At 33.9% G+C, this 18,369-nt stretch overlaps 1 protein-coding gene and 1 pseudogene across 1 annotated transcript in view; both read left to right on the top strand.

Moving 5' to 3' along the window:
• The window catches only part of CERKL (CERK like autophagy regulator), a 233,218-nt gene that overhangs the window by 54,326 nt on the left and 160,523 nt on the right, over nucleotides 1-18,369 (top strand). The window contains exon 2 of the mRNA XM_074215572.1: nucleotides 13,156-13,398. Coding sequence (XP_074071673.1) covers nucleotides 13,156-13,398 — 243 coding nt within the window. The remainder of the gene's footprint in view (nucleotides 1-13,155; nucleotides 13,399-18,369) is intronic.
• On the top strand, nucleotides 1,756-2,469 carry LOC141509475 (elongation factor 1-beta pseudogene; annotated as a pseudogene).

Consider the following 18,369-nt stretch of genomic DNA (forward strand, 5'->3'; position numbering starts at 1 on the left):
TCACTTTTTACTTCTTTACTAAGCTGGGAAAAGAATTCTCTTCCGAGAAATTAGGATAGCTTGCCATTCTCTGGCTGAAGATTGGCCACATCCCTGTGCCTTATAAAAAACAAGCTGCCATCTGAGACACAGTTGAAGCAGGAAGTAAATAGAACCAAAAAGCTAAAAGCAGCTAGCTGGTACAGTAGATATAATGCTCAACTTGGACTCAGGAAGACCTGACCTCAATTCAACTCAATTCAAGCAGTGTGTGTGTGTGTTTGTGTGACAAATATCAGACTTTATATAAATACTTAGACTTCTTCCTTTTCTTCTAAGAGTGTGATCTCTAGCAATAGAGAAGAGAGCCAGATATGGAAGAACCTTCAGCTCTTGAGGAAGAATTGCTCATTACCTTTTTCCTTGTCCTTTTCCCAGAGGGCAGTGGTGGAGGAAAAGGAATTTATTTCTATTCCCACCCTCCTTTCTCTAGTCTGTCATGATGTTTTGCAGAAGAGGTACATACTCTATAGGAATCAATACCCAGCATGGAAAGTTGGTGATGGAATCTCCAAAAAAGTGTGTTACTTGGCAGCAGAGAAAAAAACTCAAATTATGAATTCAAGGCACCAGAGGTTGTACATCTCCTAAGGGATATCATAACACTCCAGAAAAAAATGTTTCACAAAGAAACAGTTAAACAAAACCAAAGGACAAAGTGACAATGTCTGACAACATCAATACACGCAACCTACCCCCCCCCCCCCCACGCTCATTACTAACCAGGAATTATATACACTATCAATGCTGAAGAAATGATTGTGCTGTCATAATCATTAAGATGAAAAGGAATTTGTATAAATTCATTTATTTGTGGTGCCACTCTTAAGAGAATAATAGGGGTGGCTAGGTGGCGCAGTGAATGGAGCACCGGCCTTGGAGTCAGGGGTACCTGGGTTCAAATCTGACCTCAGACACTTAATAATTACCTAGCCGTGTGGCCTTGGGCAAGCCACTTAACCCCATTGCCTTGAAAAATCTAAAAAAAGAAAGAGAATTATAGATGATATGGAATTTCCAACTCCAGAGCCCCAGACATGTTAATGCTGCCCAAGCTAATGAATCTGCCCCAGCCCCTGGAACTCTCATTCCCCAGGGAAGCAATTTCTGAGCAGATGTGACCTTCCACAGTAGACACAGCTCCTGAAGACATAAGTTCTGAACATCAGAATCTTTGCCACTGTCAAATGGGTCTATATCAGAAACGAATTTAGGTTTGTCAATGGAAATGCCATTAAGCAAGATTCATTACCATCTATTTTACTCCTAATCTCTAAGGACCATTTGACTTTCACCTGAAACTTCCAAATGTATTGTCTTCCTCCACTGTCTCTATTTTTCTGTTTGTATCCTTGGTGTTTAGCATAGTTCTTTACTTACAGTAAGTGCCAAACAAATGATTTTTCATTAATTCAATATTCATCTCAGACATTAGAAAAAACTTAGATATAATAATTTCATTCTTTTTTTTTTTTAGTTTTTGCAAGGCAGTGGGGGTTAAGTGGCTTGCCCAAGACCACACGGCTAGGTAATTATTAAGTGTCTGAGGCCAGATTTGAACCCAGGTACCCCTGACTCCAAGGCCGGTGCTCCATTCACTGCGCCACCTAGCCACCCGTATCATATGTTTTTAATAGAAAAAATACTTTAAAAGTAAAAACTTTTTTTTTTTCAATCGGTGGCCTGTGCTAGCACTGTTTGTTGACTGTGCTCCTTTCTTACCCTGGGCTCAGTTCCTCAGTCCCCGCCACTGCCTCTTCCCAGTCCCTCCCACCAGCACAGGCTTCAGAGATCTGAGAACATCCATGGGCCTGTGGGGTGAAGGGTATGTGCCACTGACATGCAGCCCATCACCTGTGAACTTGTACCATGCTCTCTCTCTCTGGTATAACCACATTCTGTTCTATGAGAAGAAAAAAAGTAAACTTGTCAGGAATTACTCAAGTATAGGCCTGCTGATATAGAAGATACCACAGGAACTGGTGGAGCTATAGATGGCAGAGAGTATGATGACATTGGTCTCTTTGGGTATGATGAGGAGGAGGAATGTGAAGAAGCAAAGAACCTAAGAGAAGAATGTCTTGTTCAGTGTGAGTCAAAGAATTAAAAAAAAAACCCTACAATTGTTGCCATATTTTCCTTCTTATTAGATGTAAAACTTTGAATGATGAGACAGATATAGCAAAATTGGATGAATATGTCAGAGGCGTTCAGATGGATGACTCGATCTGGGGATCTTCTTCTAAACTAGTTCCAGTAGGGTATGGCATCAAGAAGCTTCAGATACAACATGTAGATGAAGATGATAAAGTTGGGTCATATATGCTAGATAAACAGATAACTACTTTTGAAGATTACATGCAATCCATGGATGTTGCTGCCTTCAATAAGATCTACAATCTACCATCTTCAAAAATTACATTTAAATAAAAATATTAGCAAACAAAAAAGTCCAAAAAAGTAGTAACAAATCATTATTAAAGTAATATTTATGTAGAAATATATATATATATATATATATATATGTACATATATATGCATGTGGACATAACATATATTTGGAAGTATATATGTATGTGTGTGTATGTGGGGGGGTGTTTGAATCTATATTTATATGCATCTTTGTTGTTAGCATCTTTCAGGAAAGCATTCAAAAAAGCAAAACAGTTGGATTTGACTTCCTGATTTTGGTGTTTGACAGATAAATATTCAATTTGACATATATAGAAAATATTTATCACTGACATTTAAAGTCTGAGAATTAGCTAAGCCTTCATTCAAAATGTAGAATAATGTAGGATAGAAATCCATAGTTGAAATTAAGCATATTTTTTATCAGGGGGAAAAAATCAATATTTGGTGTTTATTTGAAAAAATAATGAAGATTTTGATATAGATTTCACGTTTTTTTCAGTATTTCAAGAAAATTCCTATTTGGAAAGTGAATGTTGTCTTCTCTCCACTACTCTTGCTATATTTCTCTAATATTTTTGTCTTTAGGTTTTTATTTTACTAATTATTAAATCTTTACTCTAAAGGGCATTCAATTTTTTTTGTCATTTTCACTGAAAGACTGAGTAACCTTGTTTGTATAAATTCTAGTTTAACCCAGTTGTTAGCAATTACGTTGTTGTTGTCTTCTTACAATTAAAGTGTATTCAAATTTATTGGTCCTTTGCTTCACAGATATTTAACTCAGTGTGTGGTGTATTCAAACAGAATCTTGTATTTTTAATTAGGGGATTAGATAAGTAATTCTAAACAGTCCAGAATGTTAGACTCCATGTTGCTCAAAAGTCTAATATACCATAAGTGTGGACATAAACTCTGTTGTTAGGGATTCATATATCAGGAAGGCTCGTTTTTCAGGCAGTATTTTAAAATGTGGACATGTGCAGAAACTGCAAGCACAATTAGCGTCCAGCAGATAAATCCAGCTCTAATCCTGTTTACGGTCTACATCAGACAGATGTGCCAAGATTGATTTCGACAAGCCTTCAGCTTACAGTAGTATTTTTAAAAGTGCAATTCACTATTCTATTTTTGTTAAACCTCTGCTAAATATTCTTAAGTATTGTTGGTCTTATTCTTCTTCCTAACTACTGTAACCTACTTTCTACAAGTCCCTGCTTTGCTCTCATGGTGACAGGATAACCTGGCAAGCGAGATTATCTTTATTCCCTGTAATTAAATTGACTTTTTTTCCCAGAAGATATAACAATAGGAAGTGGGTGCTGAATTAAATAAATAGCATGATATCCAATAGATGTATACTTAAATCCCTTTCAAGAACAGATGGTACCCAGTATCTTTGTAAGTAATGTGAGAGGACAGTTAATGTTCTGAAACAGCTAGCTATAACCAATATGATACTAATGAACCAATAGTTCTTCAGTGATAGAACACATCTAAAACCAAAATCATAAACTATTTGTATATTTTGGTTCTCATAGCCAACTTAAAAGTTTTATACATGATTCTTAAGATTTTTCATATATTCTAAAATGGTAAATACAATTTTAGTTATTTTATGTAACAAGTTTTTACTTTATTTTTCTTCCAGTGAAAAATGAATGTTTTTGCTTATGGTAGTTTCCTTTATTTATATTATTTATTTAATAGATATTATCTTTTTGTGTATACTCTATACACATTTATTAGATTCCCATTGCAAGCGAAACTTGTGTCAACATTAGTGGAAGCATTTATTTTTGTTTGTAGTGGGATTTTTTTTCATAGCATAGAACACATATATTTCTAGCATAGGAATATAAATACAACAGATGAGAATTTTTATAGACACTCTTCTTTTGCTGATATAGGATCTTAAAGCTTTTCTAGTTTTAGTTTTCAAATTAAGGCTGATTTTTTTTCCTCTTGGATCCCATGGGGATTGAAGGGAGCCAAATTCTTTTTTAAGGTGACTTTGCATAGACATTAGTGGTTTTCTTATTGGTCTCAATGTGGCATACATCCTATAAAATATAATCCTCTCTCAGTGTGATTATTTATAATAACATTTGTTCTTATTGTCACATCATATTCAGATCCTTTTAGGCTATCCAAATATAAAGTCTTTTGAAGGGGGGGCAATTACTTTCTTTAAACAATGCTCATTTTCTTTTTTTTAAATTAGACTTTTAAAATCTCATTTTGCATTAGTTTATCCTTTTACATTAAGAGCTCTGAGTCTAGAGATCATGAATTTATTTTTAAAGATATTTCAATTTAATTTTTTTCAATTTGATTTAATATTTCAATTCAATTTCAATCTAATTGCTTTTTTGGACTGCCTTATGTATTTTGCTTTATGCTTTAAAAATTTTGAGGAGTCTATAATAGACTGCTAAAGGGGTCCATGACACAAAAAGGTTAAAATTGCTGTTTTAAATGATCTGTAGTCTATCAGCATCATTTATGGGTTAAAGTGACTTCCTATAGAGTCATAAGTTTCTTTTATCTCATGGAGTATTGGTTTGCTTGCATTTATTTCTAATAAGTCAATGAATATTCTGTTATTAAAAAGGCCAACTTGTACCTCCTTATATCATATCAACTTAAAAATCTAAATTTACACTGAAGAAAATTCCTGTGTAACCCATTGAAAACTTTAACTGGCATTTTCCCTAATTTGATAATATTCATGGCATCCTAATTTTATTCTGAAGATCATGTAATGTAGTTAGACTGAGAAAAAGAGACTTTTTTCTTACAATCATTAATATTATGTCTATAAAAATTGTGCAGTGAAATTCTGTTCACATTTAATAAGTGATCATGGCAGCTAGAGATAACAAACATGTTAGATTATTAAAAGTGCAGGAATAAGAAATGTCTGGCCCATGGGCCAAAGGCCCATGAAATCACCTGGTCTGTGTTATGAAGGCAACTGCGGACAGGACTTGAAATTCAATAAACCTAGGAGCTGTTTTGCTAAAGATAGTAGGCTAATTTTTTAAGTTGATAATTTTGTATAACCCATGAATAATGTTATAAATATCCATATGGCTTTTAGCAGAAAAAAAAAGATTCCCTACCCCTACTCTAAGTGGATGGGGATTGCTTTGTGGAAAGAATGAATGAAAAAGCATCACTTACTACATGCCAGACATTATTCTAAGCATGGGAAATACTAATAAAAAAATAAATTGATATCTACTTTCCAGGAGTTGACATTCTTTTAGCAGAAGACAAACATTTAGCTGAAAGTCATGTGAGTGTGAAGCAGATGGGAATATATCTTCTTTAATATTGGTTCTACTGACAGAATCATTTCTGTTTTTGATGTTGAGACATTTTACAGTGTTAAGTGCTTTGATGTTGAGAACATTTTTATCTTCCAGGTCTTTGGTAGCAGTGGCTGCTGAGGAGAGGTGGGGGCTTCAGTGACATTTTCCAGGTTACAGATCCACAGTAAATGTTTCCCTTATGTGGGGTTGGTCTTAGTTAAACAAGGGCAGGGGGCCTAGTTCACCTGCATCAGGGTCTGAGGGGAGGTAGTGGCTGAAGTATAGGTGGGTTTTACCTGGTTTATACTGCCTCTTGTCTCTCCTTCAGCAGGGGGCTTTGGCACTTCAGCATGGCTGGTTTGTTCTATAGCTGGACAGTTGTTGTTTTCAACACAGGAGTTGCTTCTTTGCCTGATAACTTTGAGGGATGACCTAGAAGGATGGTCAGTGATCCAGATGTCACTGCCGTCTATGGGGCTTTTGAATTTATTTGCCTATTGGTGAGAATTGGTCAGTGGTTGATCTTGGTGGTAAAAAGAGACTAAGTAGGAAGACATTCTTTCTTTTTTTTTGTATCAACAGCACCCAGTAGAGTACCTGGAACATAATGCACATTTCATAATATACACAATGCTTTGATTGATTTATTAATGACATTAATCTTAACTTACAACATTGCTACAATAAATAAAAGGCCATTTTTTCATGATGACCTTATACACAGTCTTTGAAAAAATAATTTTTTTTTTTAGAATTTTGCAAGGCAAATGGGGTTGATTGGCTTGCCCAAGGCCACACAGCTAAGTAATTGTTAATTGTCTGAGGCTGAACTTGAACTCAGGTACTCCTGACTACAGGGCTGTTGCTCTATCCACTGCGCCACCTATCTGCCCCCAAAGTAATATATTCTAAAGGAAGCTTTCTTATGGTTGGGAATTATTTTGGTCAGTTATTTAGAAAATAACTAAAGACATTTATTCTAAGCTTGCAACTGTAGAATTATGCTTTGCCTATACCCTTTAAAGATGTTACACAGGAATCTTTTAAGTAGATCACTCATATTATGGTATTATCCATGATTCTGTAAGCATTCTTCTATATTTTTAGGTATTTGGGGAGAATAGAAGTCACACTGGCTAGGGTCCCACTAACTGAATTCTATCTCTATTTCATTTGACCATAGAAGATGCTCTTGGTAGTATCTGAGAGGCTACCCTAAAAAAGAAGGCAAATAATTATTTGGGCTCATCTTTTCTGTGATTTATGTAACTAACTAAACAAATGAATATTTAGTATGGTTGGGAATGCATTGTTAATACCTACATTTTTCTTCCAGAGAATGGGACTTCTGTGGGGTGAAAAAGTTGTTGAATCAAGGAATGGTTTGAAAGAATTGGATTGAAAGATCATTTCAGGAAGCTCATGGAACATTTCAAATGTTCTATGAAGTCTAAGCAGAAACTAGGGAGAACATATTGTACTTTACATAGAAAATGAAGAGAAGATGAAATTCATAGATTCTATAAAGACAAGGAATTACTCATTCAATTATTAAAGCAGAAAATCTTTGAATATTTTGATCATACTAAAAATGGCCAGAATTTCTTAAAGCAAAAAAAGGAAAATTAAAAAAAACTATCATGAAATAATATACAAACTGATTTTTGACAGTATAATTTTGAAAAATTGTTATTTAGTGACAAAATGCTAGAATTTATGTGATGAAATGTGTGTTTCAGACCTGGTCCTACCATTACACTGACATGACTCTAGACTAGGTCACTCCTTTCTGCCTCAATTTAGTTTTCTCTTACATGGGGATAATAAATAATTTCTACTTTGTCTTGATATTTTGAGGAGCAAAAGAGGTAATATAGGTGGAATTGCTTAAGCATCAGTGGCTTTGAATATTTATATGATAACATATAATTATTACTGTGCGACCCTGAGAGACAGTCTAGAATTAATTGACTAGTAAACTTGGCCACATTTAGATTGATATTTTTGAAGGATTTTATCTATAATTTCTAATATCAATATCTAGCACATATTAATGAAAATAAAACACTTAAATAGCTAATATAAGTTTTGAAAGAAAGATGTGTTTAATATCCAAAAATACATTTTTCTTAAGCAGGAAGGGAAAATTCTGTTAAGGAGCCAAAAAGCAAAAATATTTCATTTTTTTTCAAGAAGTAGAAATAAATTATTTCACCAAAATTTCAAATTAAGAACAAGTGATATCACATTCCATTCAGTAAATTATGAAGCTACAATCATGCCATATTTTGATCATTTAAGTGAGAATGAAATGGCAAGAGAAGCAACAACAGCAGCAACAGAGAGAATACAGAAGACAGAGAAGGAAGGTAAACGTGGAGAGATATCAGATTGGAACACAAAGCCACAGGATCTCAGATTATTAATCTATTATATTAGATGACTGGATGAATATTTGCCATAGTTATTTGACTATAGAATATATATTACAAATATATGTTGACAAATATATTGGCAACTCATATTATCTGTTTGGGGGAATATGTGGTTAGGGAATATGATCAGTGATTAAATCTGTACCATACTTTGTGATACTATCTACATATTTAATAATTTAGAGGGGGAAATATTTCTAGTTTCAAGACTTATTCAAGACAAACAGCTACATTCATACAGTGTAAGGAAAAACCAAGACAAATTATCTCTCAGGGTCTTTCCAGCTTTAACATTCTGTAGGTATAAAACTCAGCCAATTCAGATAAGTATTCAGTTAAACTGAGTTGAGTAGAGGCAACAACTCATTGAACTCCAAACAACTTTAAAATAATGCCTGAAATCAAACTTTGGAGCAACAGAGCCAACAAAAGGTTGGGTTGAAGCAAAGTTTATGGTGGTCTGAGGTACAGAGTCTGCACCTTGGCAACACCACCAATGGGTCTTGGAGGCAGCTGCAATGGTGGCATCAGCAGTTCTGAGCTCTTAGCCCACAGACAGAAAGAGGGTATCTGTCCACCCTTTATTGGCTCTGGGCATTGCAGTTTCAGGGTGAAGAGGAGCACTGGCACTTTCAGCCACAGGGATGCCAGTGGTCTTGATCCCAGTTCCAAGGTAGAAAGGAGCATTAGTGTTTGAGGCTGTAGGAAAGTATGGGGCCTGGTCACAGTTTCAGATCCAAGAAGAGCACTAGCATTTGTGATCACAGAAGAACAAGGTTACTTCTTGAGTAAAGACCAGAGCACAGACTAGGAGAGCAGAGACATCTCTCCTTTGGTCTTACTACCTTGGAAGTGCCAAAAGCTTAACAAATCTTCACAACTATCTCTGAAAAGAGAACATGAAAAACCTGAACCTTAGAACAGTTTCCCCTTTGCACTGGAAGAAGATTTATTTTAATAAAGACAAGAAAGAAGTTCTACTAAATTCCTTTTATGACATAAATGTGGTGCTGATATCTAGATCAGGAAGAGCAAAAACAGAAAGAAAAGTATAAATGAGTTTCTATGATAAATATAAATGCAAAATTTTAAAATGCAATGAGAGCAAGATGATTACAGGGACATATCACAAAGATTATACACTATGATCAAGTTCAGGATTAGGAAACTGTCAGCATAATTGACCATATCAATAACATAAACAACAAAAATCATGATTATATCAAAAGATGCAGTAAAATTTTGACAATACAATATTTGTATTAAAAACACTGGAAAGCATAGGGATATAAAGAGTTTTCCTTAAAATGATAAGTAGTACCTATCTAAAATTACCAGTAAGCATTATCTGTAAAGGGGATAAACTAGAAACCTTCCAATAAGATCAATCTCTTACTAGAAATGCTGGCTAAAGCATTAAGACAAGAAAAAGAAATTGATGGAATTAGAATAGGCCATGAGGAAATAAAATTATCCTTTTTTCACAAAAGCTATTTGCCTTACTGAATCCTAGAATTAACAGAATTAGCATTTGTGTCATAAAAGGAATTTAGTAGAAATCCTTTATTGTCTATACTAAAATAGTTCTTCCAGTGTGAAGGGGAAACTATTCCAAGATTCAGCTTTTTCATGCTTATCTTTTCAGAGCTAGTTGTGAAGGTTTGTTAAACTTTTGGTACTTCCAAGGTAGTAATCCTAGAATACAGATTGAACTAAAAAGTTAATTGCAACAACTTCAGCACAGTTGCAGGATACAAAATAAACCCAAACAAATTACCAGCTTTTCTACATAATAGCAACAAAGTCTAGCAGCAGGAGATAGAGAAATTCCATCTAAATAACTCTAGACAATATATAAAATGATTGGGAGTCTACCTGTCAAGACAAACCTAGGAATTATATGAATGCAATTAGAAAATACTTCCTATAAATAAAATTGTGTAAATAATTGAAAAAAAAACATGCATAGACAGAACCAATATAATAAAATGGCACTTTTCCCTAAATTAATTACTCAGTGCTATACCAGTTTAAATTTCAAAGTGTTATTTTACAGAGCTAGAAAAATAATTCATATTGAGAACAAAAGACGTAGAAAATCAAGATTAATGAAAAAAAAGATGAAGGAAATGGTCTATTAGTAGTACCAGATATTACACTATATTACAAAATAGTATTTATCAAAAAAATTCTGACATTGGGAAGAAATAGAATGGCTGATCAATGCAATAGAATAGATATATAGCACAGTTGTAACTGCCTATAGCAATCTAATGTTTCAAAAATGCAAAGATCCCAGCTTTTGAGACAAAAACTCACTAATTTACAAAACTTTCTGGGAAAAACCTGGAAATAGTTTGGCAGAAACTAGGTATAGACTTAATTTGTAATAAGATAATGGGTACCTGATTTAGACTTAAAAGGTGCTGTCTATTAAGCAAATTAGGGGAACTTGTCCGCCAAATATATGGAAAAGGGAAGAATTTATTATGAAGCAAAAGATAGAGAGAATTACAGAATGTAAACTGGATAATTTATATTTCACTAAAGATTTTGCACAAGCAAAACCTATGTAACCAAGTATAGAAGGAAAGGAGGAAACAGAAAAATTTTACAGTGAATTTCTCTGATAAAGATCTCTTATCTAAAATATATATAGAAGAGTGAATAAAATTTATAAGAACATGAATCATTCATCAGTTGATAAATGGTCAAAGGATATGAACATGCAGTTTTCAGAAGAGATCAAAGTTATCTTTAGTCTTAAGAAAAAAATGCTCTAAACCACCTGTTGAATAGAGAAATGCAACTAATATGATGGAAAAGAAACAGTGATAAAGGTTGGAGGGGATGTAAAAAAAATTGAAATAGTAATACGAGTTGGGGGAGTTTTCAACTTAATTAACACTTTTGGAGAACAATTTGGAATTCTGCTCAAAGAGTTATAAAACTGTGCATGCCCTTTGACCCAGCCATACCACTACTACTAAGTCTATGTCTGAGAGATTTAAAAAAAGGATAAATTCTTGGTGTGATAGCAAAGAATTGGTATTTGAGGGGATGACCATATTATTTGAGGAATGGTTAAACAAGTTGTGGTATAAAGATTGTGATGTCATATTATTGTTCTGTGGAAATACATATGAACTGATGGAAAATGAAGTAAATAGAATCAGAAGAACATTGTGCATAATAACAGCAATATTGAACAATGATTAACTGTGAATGACTTAGCTATTCTGATTAATACAGTAATCTTAGGCAATTCTTAAGGATTTGTAATGATAAAAATTTGTACCTCTAGAGGAAAAAAAATAATAGTTTGAATACTGATTGATGTATAGTTATCACTTCCAAATCACAACTTTTCCTGTTGTGGTTTTGATATATCATAGGTCAGCCTAATAACTGGAAATATTTTTGAAGTTTTATGGAAGCTGCAGATGACATATAAAGGCTAACAGACACCAAAGAAAAAAGGTTGTAAACTCAGAAATTCAGGGTTATTATAAAACAGGCATTACAGTAGACTCTGGCATCATATGAGAAAAGACGTGCTTGACTTCCTAAACAAAAATGAAGGCGAAGGGTCTAACTCTAGAGGTTTTACACAGATTTTCCAGATGGGGGTACTGAAAGGGATAAATATATTCTTTAAAAAAACCCAACTTTTGGGTGGCTAGGTGGCACAGTGAATAGAGCACTGGCCTTGGAGTCAGGAGTACCTGAGTTCAAATCCGGCCTCAGACACTTAATAATTACCTAGCTGTGTGGCCTTGGGCAAGCCACTTAACCCCATTTGCCTTGCAAAAACAAAAAACCCCAACTTTTAAAAATCTTTCTTTTGCAATATAATTGATAAAGAAATATGTTTTCTGTGACTTCTCATGTATAATTTATATCAAATTGCTTGTCTTTGCATGGCGGGGGAGGAGAGGGGAAGTAGAGAATTTAGAACTCAAAAATTTTAAAATGAATGTTACATTTTTTACATATGATAGACAAATATTTAATGATATAAATAAGATATATTGGTTAAAAATAAATAGGTTGATTAACCTTGCATCTCATATATATATATATATATATACATATGTACATACATGTGTATATATGTACATATATATGACCATATATTTGCATTAAGTTAAATTAAATCTCAGTACATATAGTGAATACACACACATCTGCTATATTTATCAATATTTACAAATTGTATAAATGTATCATTGTGTATAAATGTATGTAGGTATATGCATGTATATATGTATATAAATATATATGTATGTGCATACATATACATATATACATATATATGTATATATGAAGAGAAAATCAGAGAGACAGAAAGTTGTGGTCACATCAACCCTTAAGGAGACTCACTTTTGTGGTACATTGAGGATGGATGGAGTGTTGGAAGAGAATTAATGAGGGGCATGAATGAAGTCAATATCTGTGTGAGAAGAGAGAAGGGGTCAGAGAGGAGAGATGTCATCATTATGGAACTGACAAGATCTGGTAACTGATTGTCAATGTTGTGTGAGGGAGAGTGAGGAATTGAGGACAATGGTACCAGAGAAAAGACTTATCTAGAAAGAGAAAGGTGGTCAGTACTGTCAATTATTGAAAAGTTATCCAGAAAGAGTATTTAAAATGTTTTCAAAAATCAGAGATAGTAATTAAAAATTATTGGTAATGATAATTAAGCAAATTTTCAAATTGATAAAATGAAAAAAAAGGAAAATGACAAATGCTGTTTCCTTTGCATTGCCTCAGAATATATGGCATTGAATACACTTTAAAATATGAAGAATTATAAATTTTCTAATTTTATTAATGATTGCACAGTCAACAAACATTAATAAGGACCTGCTATGTGCAAGACACTGTAGAATACAAATTTTTGGAATGGATGGATTAATTTTTATGGAAAATTTTCTTTTCTTTTCTAGGCAATTCCAAATATGGCTTCTTGAGTAAAGAGGAATTTATTGAGCTCAAAGACTTATTCTCTGTGAAACTGAAATGGCGTCGATTTGCTAAACAGCAGAAAGGTGGTACTTTGTTAGGTATCACACTTTTTGTATGTATAAAAAAGGAACCAAATAAACTAAAGGATTATACTCTTAATCTTAATAACTCAAGTGAAGACCACTGTGCCTCATGGGTTAGAGATTTGAAGAAAATTTTAATTGGTAAGTCCTTTAATATAGAACCATATTATTAGAGTATCCAAGTATAATGCTACCTGAGTGAACGTTTTTATCTGGTCAACTCATGATTTTCCACTCCACTGTAAAAAAGCCCATGGAAAGGAATCTAGAAAGGAACACTGAAAACAAAAGAATGATGTGGAATTTTTAAAAAAGTTATTTTGGTGGATTTCAAGAGGGGGCTGTTCCTTGGGTTGTAGAAAATTATAACTTGCAATAGAGAGGATTTAGAGTTGCACAATTCTTCCTTTACTTTTTCTTTTTTTTCTGTTTTCTTTTCCAAAAAAGATGGTCTTGTTTAGAAAGTGACAGAATAGGTTTGTTTTGGATAGCTGACAGATTTCTAGAATGAGTCATTAAAGAGATAGCATACAGGTAATAAAAGGGAGTATTGATTGCAAAGAATCAACATGGGTTCTTTGAGTCCTGCTACACTAGTCTTTTTTTCCCCCATCCTTTTTTGGGGCTACTAAACTGTTACATTGGAGGAAGCTTGTAGAAAAAAAAAGCCAAATCACCTAAATTTTAACAAATCATTTGAGAAAGTATCTTATACTGTTCCAAAGAAGTAGGTTAGATTACAATAGAGTAAGATTAATTTAGAACAAGTTGAACGAATCAGACTAGTTGCTACTGGTTCAATGCCATTTTTTTTGCAGTGGGGCTCCCATGGAGTGCCCCAGGTATCTGTGGGTGGCCCTATGCGGTTTCACATTTTTATCTGTAATAGATTAATAGCTTGCATGCTCATTAAATCTGAAGATGGTTCTATGGTGGGAGTGAATAGCTAACACTGGAAGACAGGCTTGATAGGCAGCATTGGACTAAATTTAATTAGATGATATTCAGCAGGGGCAAGAGTAAAATTTTACATTTGAGTCTTAAAAAGATAAACTTCCCAAGTACAAGTTAGAAGGATGGCTAGAGAGCAGTTTGCCTATAAAAGAGCTAAGAGTTTTAGTGAATTATAAGTTCAGTATGAATCATTAGAGTGTTTTGGGAGATAAAAGGGCAAATGTTATCTTGGACTCTATTAAGAGAAATATAGTTTGTAAGATAAAGGAAGTTCTAGTGTCCTCTATCTTGGTCAGGTCACCGCTAGTATATTGTATTTTGCTATAAGAAATATCTAGAAAACAAGAATTAAGACAGTGAAGGATCATTGATTTGTGACAAATGAAGATCAGCTGAAGGATCTGAGAATAGATAAGAGGGGAAAGATATGATTCCTGTATTCTGGTATTTAAAAGACTGGCATATGGAAAAAGAGTTAGACATATTTTTGTTTGACCCTAGAAAGCAGAACCAAGATCAATAGAAAAGAATTTGCAAAGATGAATATTTAGTGAGTGGCTAGGTGGCACAGTGGATAGAGCACTGGCCCTGGAGTCAGGAGTACCTGAGTTCAAATCCGACCTCAGACACTTAATAATGACCTAGCTGTGTGGCCTTTGGGCCCGCCACTTAGCCTCATTTGTCTTGCAAAAAAAAAAATCTAAAAAAAAAGATGAATATTTAGGCTCTTTGTAAGGAAAACAATTCTAACAATTAGAATTATCCAAAATAAAATTGACTTGTTTTAGGAAGTTGTGAGTTTTCAGTAAGGAACTAGAAGACCACTGATCAGAAATGTAATCAACATCTTGTTGGTGTATTTATTTGGAGGCTATAGTACCTTCTAATCTAAACATTTTGTGATTCTCTAATAGTGTTTGTTTGTTTGTTTTTTAAGTTTTTGCTAGGCAATGGGGTTAAGTGGCTTGCCCAAGGCCACACAGCTAGGTCATTATTAAGTGTCTGAGACCATATTTGAACCCAGGTACTCCTGACTCCAGAGCCGGTTCTTTATCCACTGCGCCACCTAGCTGCCCCCCTAATATTGTTGTTTGAATAATGTTTTACTTGCTCAAGTGAATAGTTAAAACATTCCTTAGAGCTACCAGGTAACCTGCAAATGTACTAAGTAATACTGTAATAATTTCCTAATTATAATTATTTTCTGAGCATAAATCTTAAAAATGATAAACCAGGTGCTGATGATTGAGAGTAGTTGATGGCTTCAAAATGATCCCAAAAGAAAAAAGATCAATATATTAGCAGTGCTTTTGTGGGAGCAAAGAGTTGGAAACTGAAGTTATCAGGAAATGACTGAGGAGGAGGAGGAGGAGGACAGGGAGAAGAAGAAGAGAAGAAAGAAAGGAAGGAAGGAAGGAAGAAAAAGAAAGAAAGGGAAGGAAGGAAGAAAGAAAGAAAGAAAGAAAGAAGGAAAGAAAGAAAAGGGGCCATTGTAGTATTTTTTTCCCAATGTACAGAAGAGAACAAAGGTTAGGAGACATAGAAAAATAAAACAGCTTTGAGAGTAACATATTTAATTTTTTAAAATTTTGCATAAAAGATTTATAGCTTCATAAACAAACCTCTTCTTCAGTTCTATGCATACAGAGATGCTCATGTTTGCTGAACTTTGTCTATGACAGGATAACAAAAAATGTTTTAAATAAAAATGAAGAGTAGGCTGTGTCTATTTTAAAAAAAGTTTATTCCTTGAGAAATGTAATACTTATGAATACAGAAATAATAATTTCATTGAAATATAATATCAAAATAACTGAATTTCATTAAATTTCCCAATAAAAATTATCATTAGTAGTTTTAAATATTTAATTGAGACTACTTTTCATCTCTAGATTTGGACATTGATTTTTTTATGGAACCAAAAAATTTCTCTTGCTTTCATTTAAGCTTATTTCTTCTTGTTAACCTGTAGCAGACAAGGAGAAAATTTCATGTGCATGCTTCTCTTAAAAATCTCTTCATATGCTTTGATAATCAAACTACTCTGTACCTTTTTTTTCCTCTGGGCTAAATAACCACAGTTATTCTAACTTTAATTCTTTTCTGAACCCTTTGTAGTTTTGTCTTAATTGTAGGATGACAATTATATAAAAAGTTTAAGTCATAAAGGGGACTAATAAATACAGCATATAGAAAAAATATTATTCTCTAGTTCTTTAAATGCTGTGATCTTCTGTTGCCGAAGATGAGATAAAAGAATTACAAGGTAAGTCATACTGAGATTTTAAATTCCTTTTGGACACTCTACTTGAATTTCAAGTAGTGGCTATCAATTGAGCTAGTGGTTAATTAGTATAGCACAGATAGAAACTTTGTTCTCTTGGGAGCATTGTGGAAAAAAAGACTACAATGACCCCTTTTCTTCTTTTTTCTTCTTCTACCTTCTCATTTTTTCTTTAGGAAAGGAGGAAACATCACTAGTCCTCTTTACACCATTATCATCATCATCATTATCTTGTAATCTAAAGTCATTAGACTTTTTTTTGTTGTTTAGTCATTTCAGACTTCATGACCTATTTGGGGTTTTCTTGACAAAGACTTTGAAATGGTTTGCTATTTCCTTCTCAAGCTCATTTTATAGATGAGAAACTGAGACAAATAGTGACTTTTCCAGGGTCATAAGTGTCTCAAGCTGGATTTGAACCAAGATCTGGAACTTCACCCACTGCATCACCTCATTGCCCAAGACTTATTTTAGGTATGAGGAAAAGGACTGATATTCCACTGAATACATTCAGTCATATTTTTAATTTTTACGTATTTCAAAAGACAACAGCATTTTCATTCAAAATATATTTATTAAATTCCATTGCCTATTATATATCAGATACTATGGATACCAAGATAAAAGAGTGTCCCTATCCTTATAGTGTTTATATTCCACTATAAAGAAATATCATAAAAGTAGTCAAAACAAATGCAGATGTATATAAAATTAAGTAATTTCTGGAGTGGAGGGAAGGCACCAGCATCTGGATGTGTGGTGGGATCAAGAAGAATTCACATGAAAAGGTGATGCTTGAGCTGACTCATGAAGAAAAGAAGGATTCCACTTGCCAGAAGGGGACTGTGCAGTACATTTATGGTAGATAGTTTGCCTATACAAAGACAAGGAGTCAGGACTTAGAAATGTCAGGAAAGGGACACTTCAAGCTGTTCAGTTTGACAAGAACACAGAATGGATGAAGGAAAAAATTGTACTTTTTCTGCCTGGATAGTTAATCAACATCTCTCCATCTCCATCCATAAGAAAAGGATTATCACAAGACTTCCCCTCCTTTCCCCATTCCAAAGTCAGTGAAGAGGATATAGACTGCTAAAGGAATAAAAATTAAAGTAAAATTTAAAATCTTCCTCTGAAAGAAAGAAAAAATCTCAGAGTTAAGAAATCCCCTGAAGGATGAAAAGTGAGTCTAGACACAAGATAAAAGCTTCATGCGAAATAAAGAAGCCTTAGCAAAAGATCCCCAGAGGGATAAAAGTGAAAGTATAATGTAAACTGAAAACATTTTGAGCTGGGGGGAAGCAATAACCTCAGCATAAAAAGGAAAAAAATACTTTGATGTGAAGAAAAGCAGCCTCAGCCCAGGTCACTTGTTGCTTTGGGCTCTAGCTGGTTGTGGAAGAAAAGGATCTCAACATAGTAAAATACATACGAGGCCTCTCCTCAGTTCTTCTTGTCCAGGATAACCTTTAGCTAGGTCAGCCTCACTAGAGGTGAAGGACAACCAAGGAAATAACAGTATTAATGTAACAGTTTCCCCACTCCTCTCTCACCCTCTGCCAAGGAAAGAGTTGATTACAAAAGGAGAAAGGATCCTTGATGTCCCTGGTAAAGGAAAAGGTGGGGTTCCAAAGAAGTTTAACCTAAATAATCCTGAACCATGAAGAAAAATATAGAGAAAAGGAAAGACCTGTAAGTAAAGAAAAGATCACCTTCATCTGATCTCCAGAGTAGGGAAGCAACAGGGACTCAGCCCTAGGGCAACAAAAAAGAATAAACAAGCAAACAGAAAAACATAAAATGACTTTTTTTTGATACTAAAAATGACCAAATACACAAACCAAAAAAAGAACAACTTGGAAAAAACCTATAAT

Source organism: Macrotis lagotis, chromosome 1 (genome assembly GCF_037893015.1).
Source record: "Macrotis lagotis isolate mMagLag1 chromosome 1, bilby.v1.9.chrom.fasta, whole genome shotgun sequence".
NCBI classification, from domain to species: domain Eukaryota; kingdom Metazoa; phylum Chordata; class Mammalia; order Peramelemorphia; family Peramelidae; genus Macrotis; species Macrotis lagotis.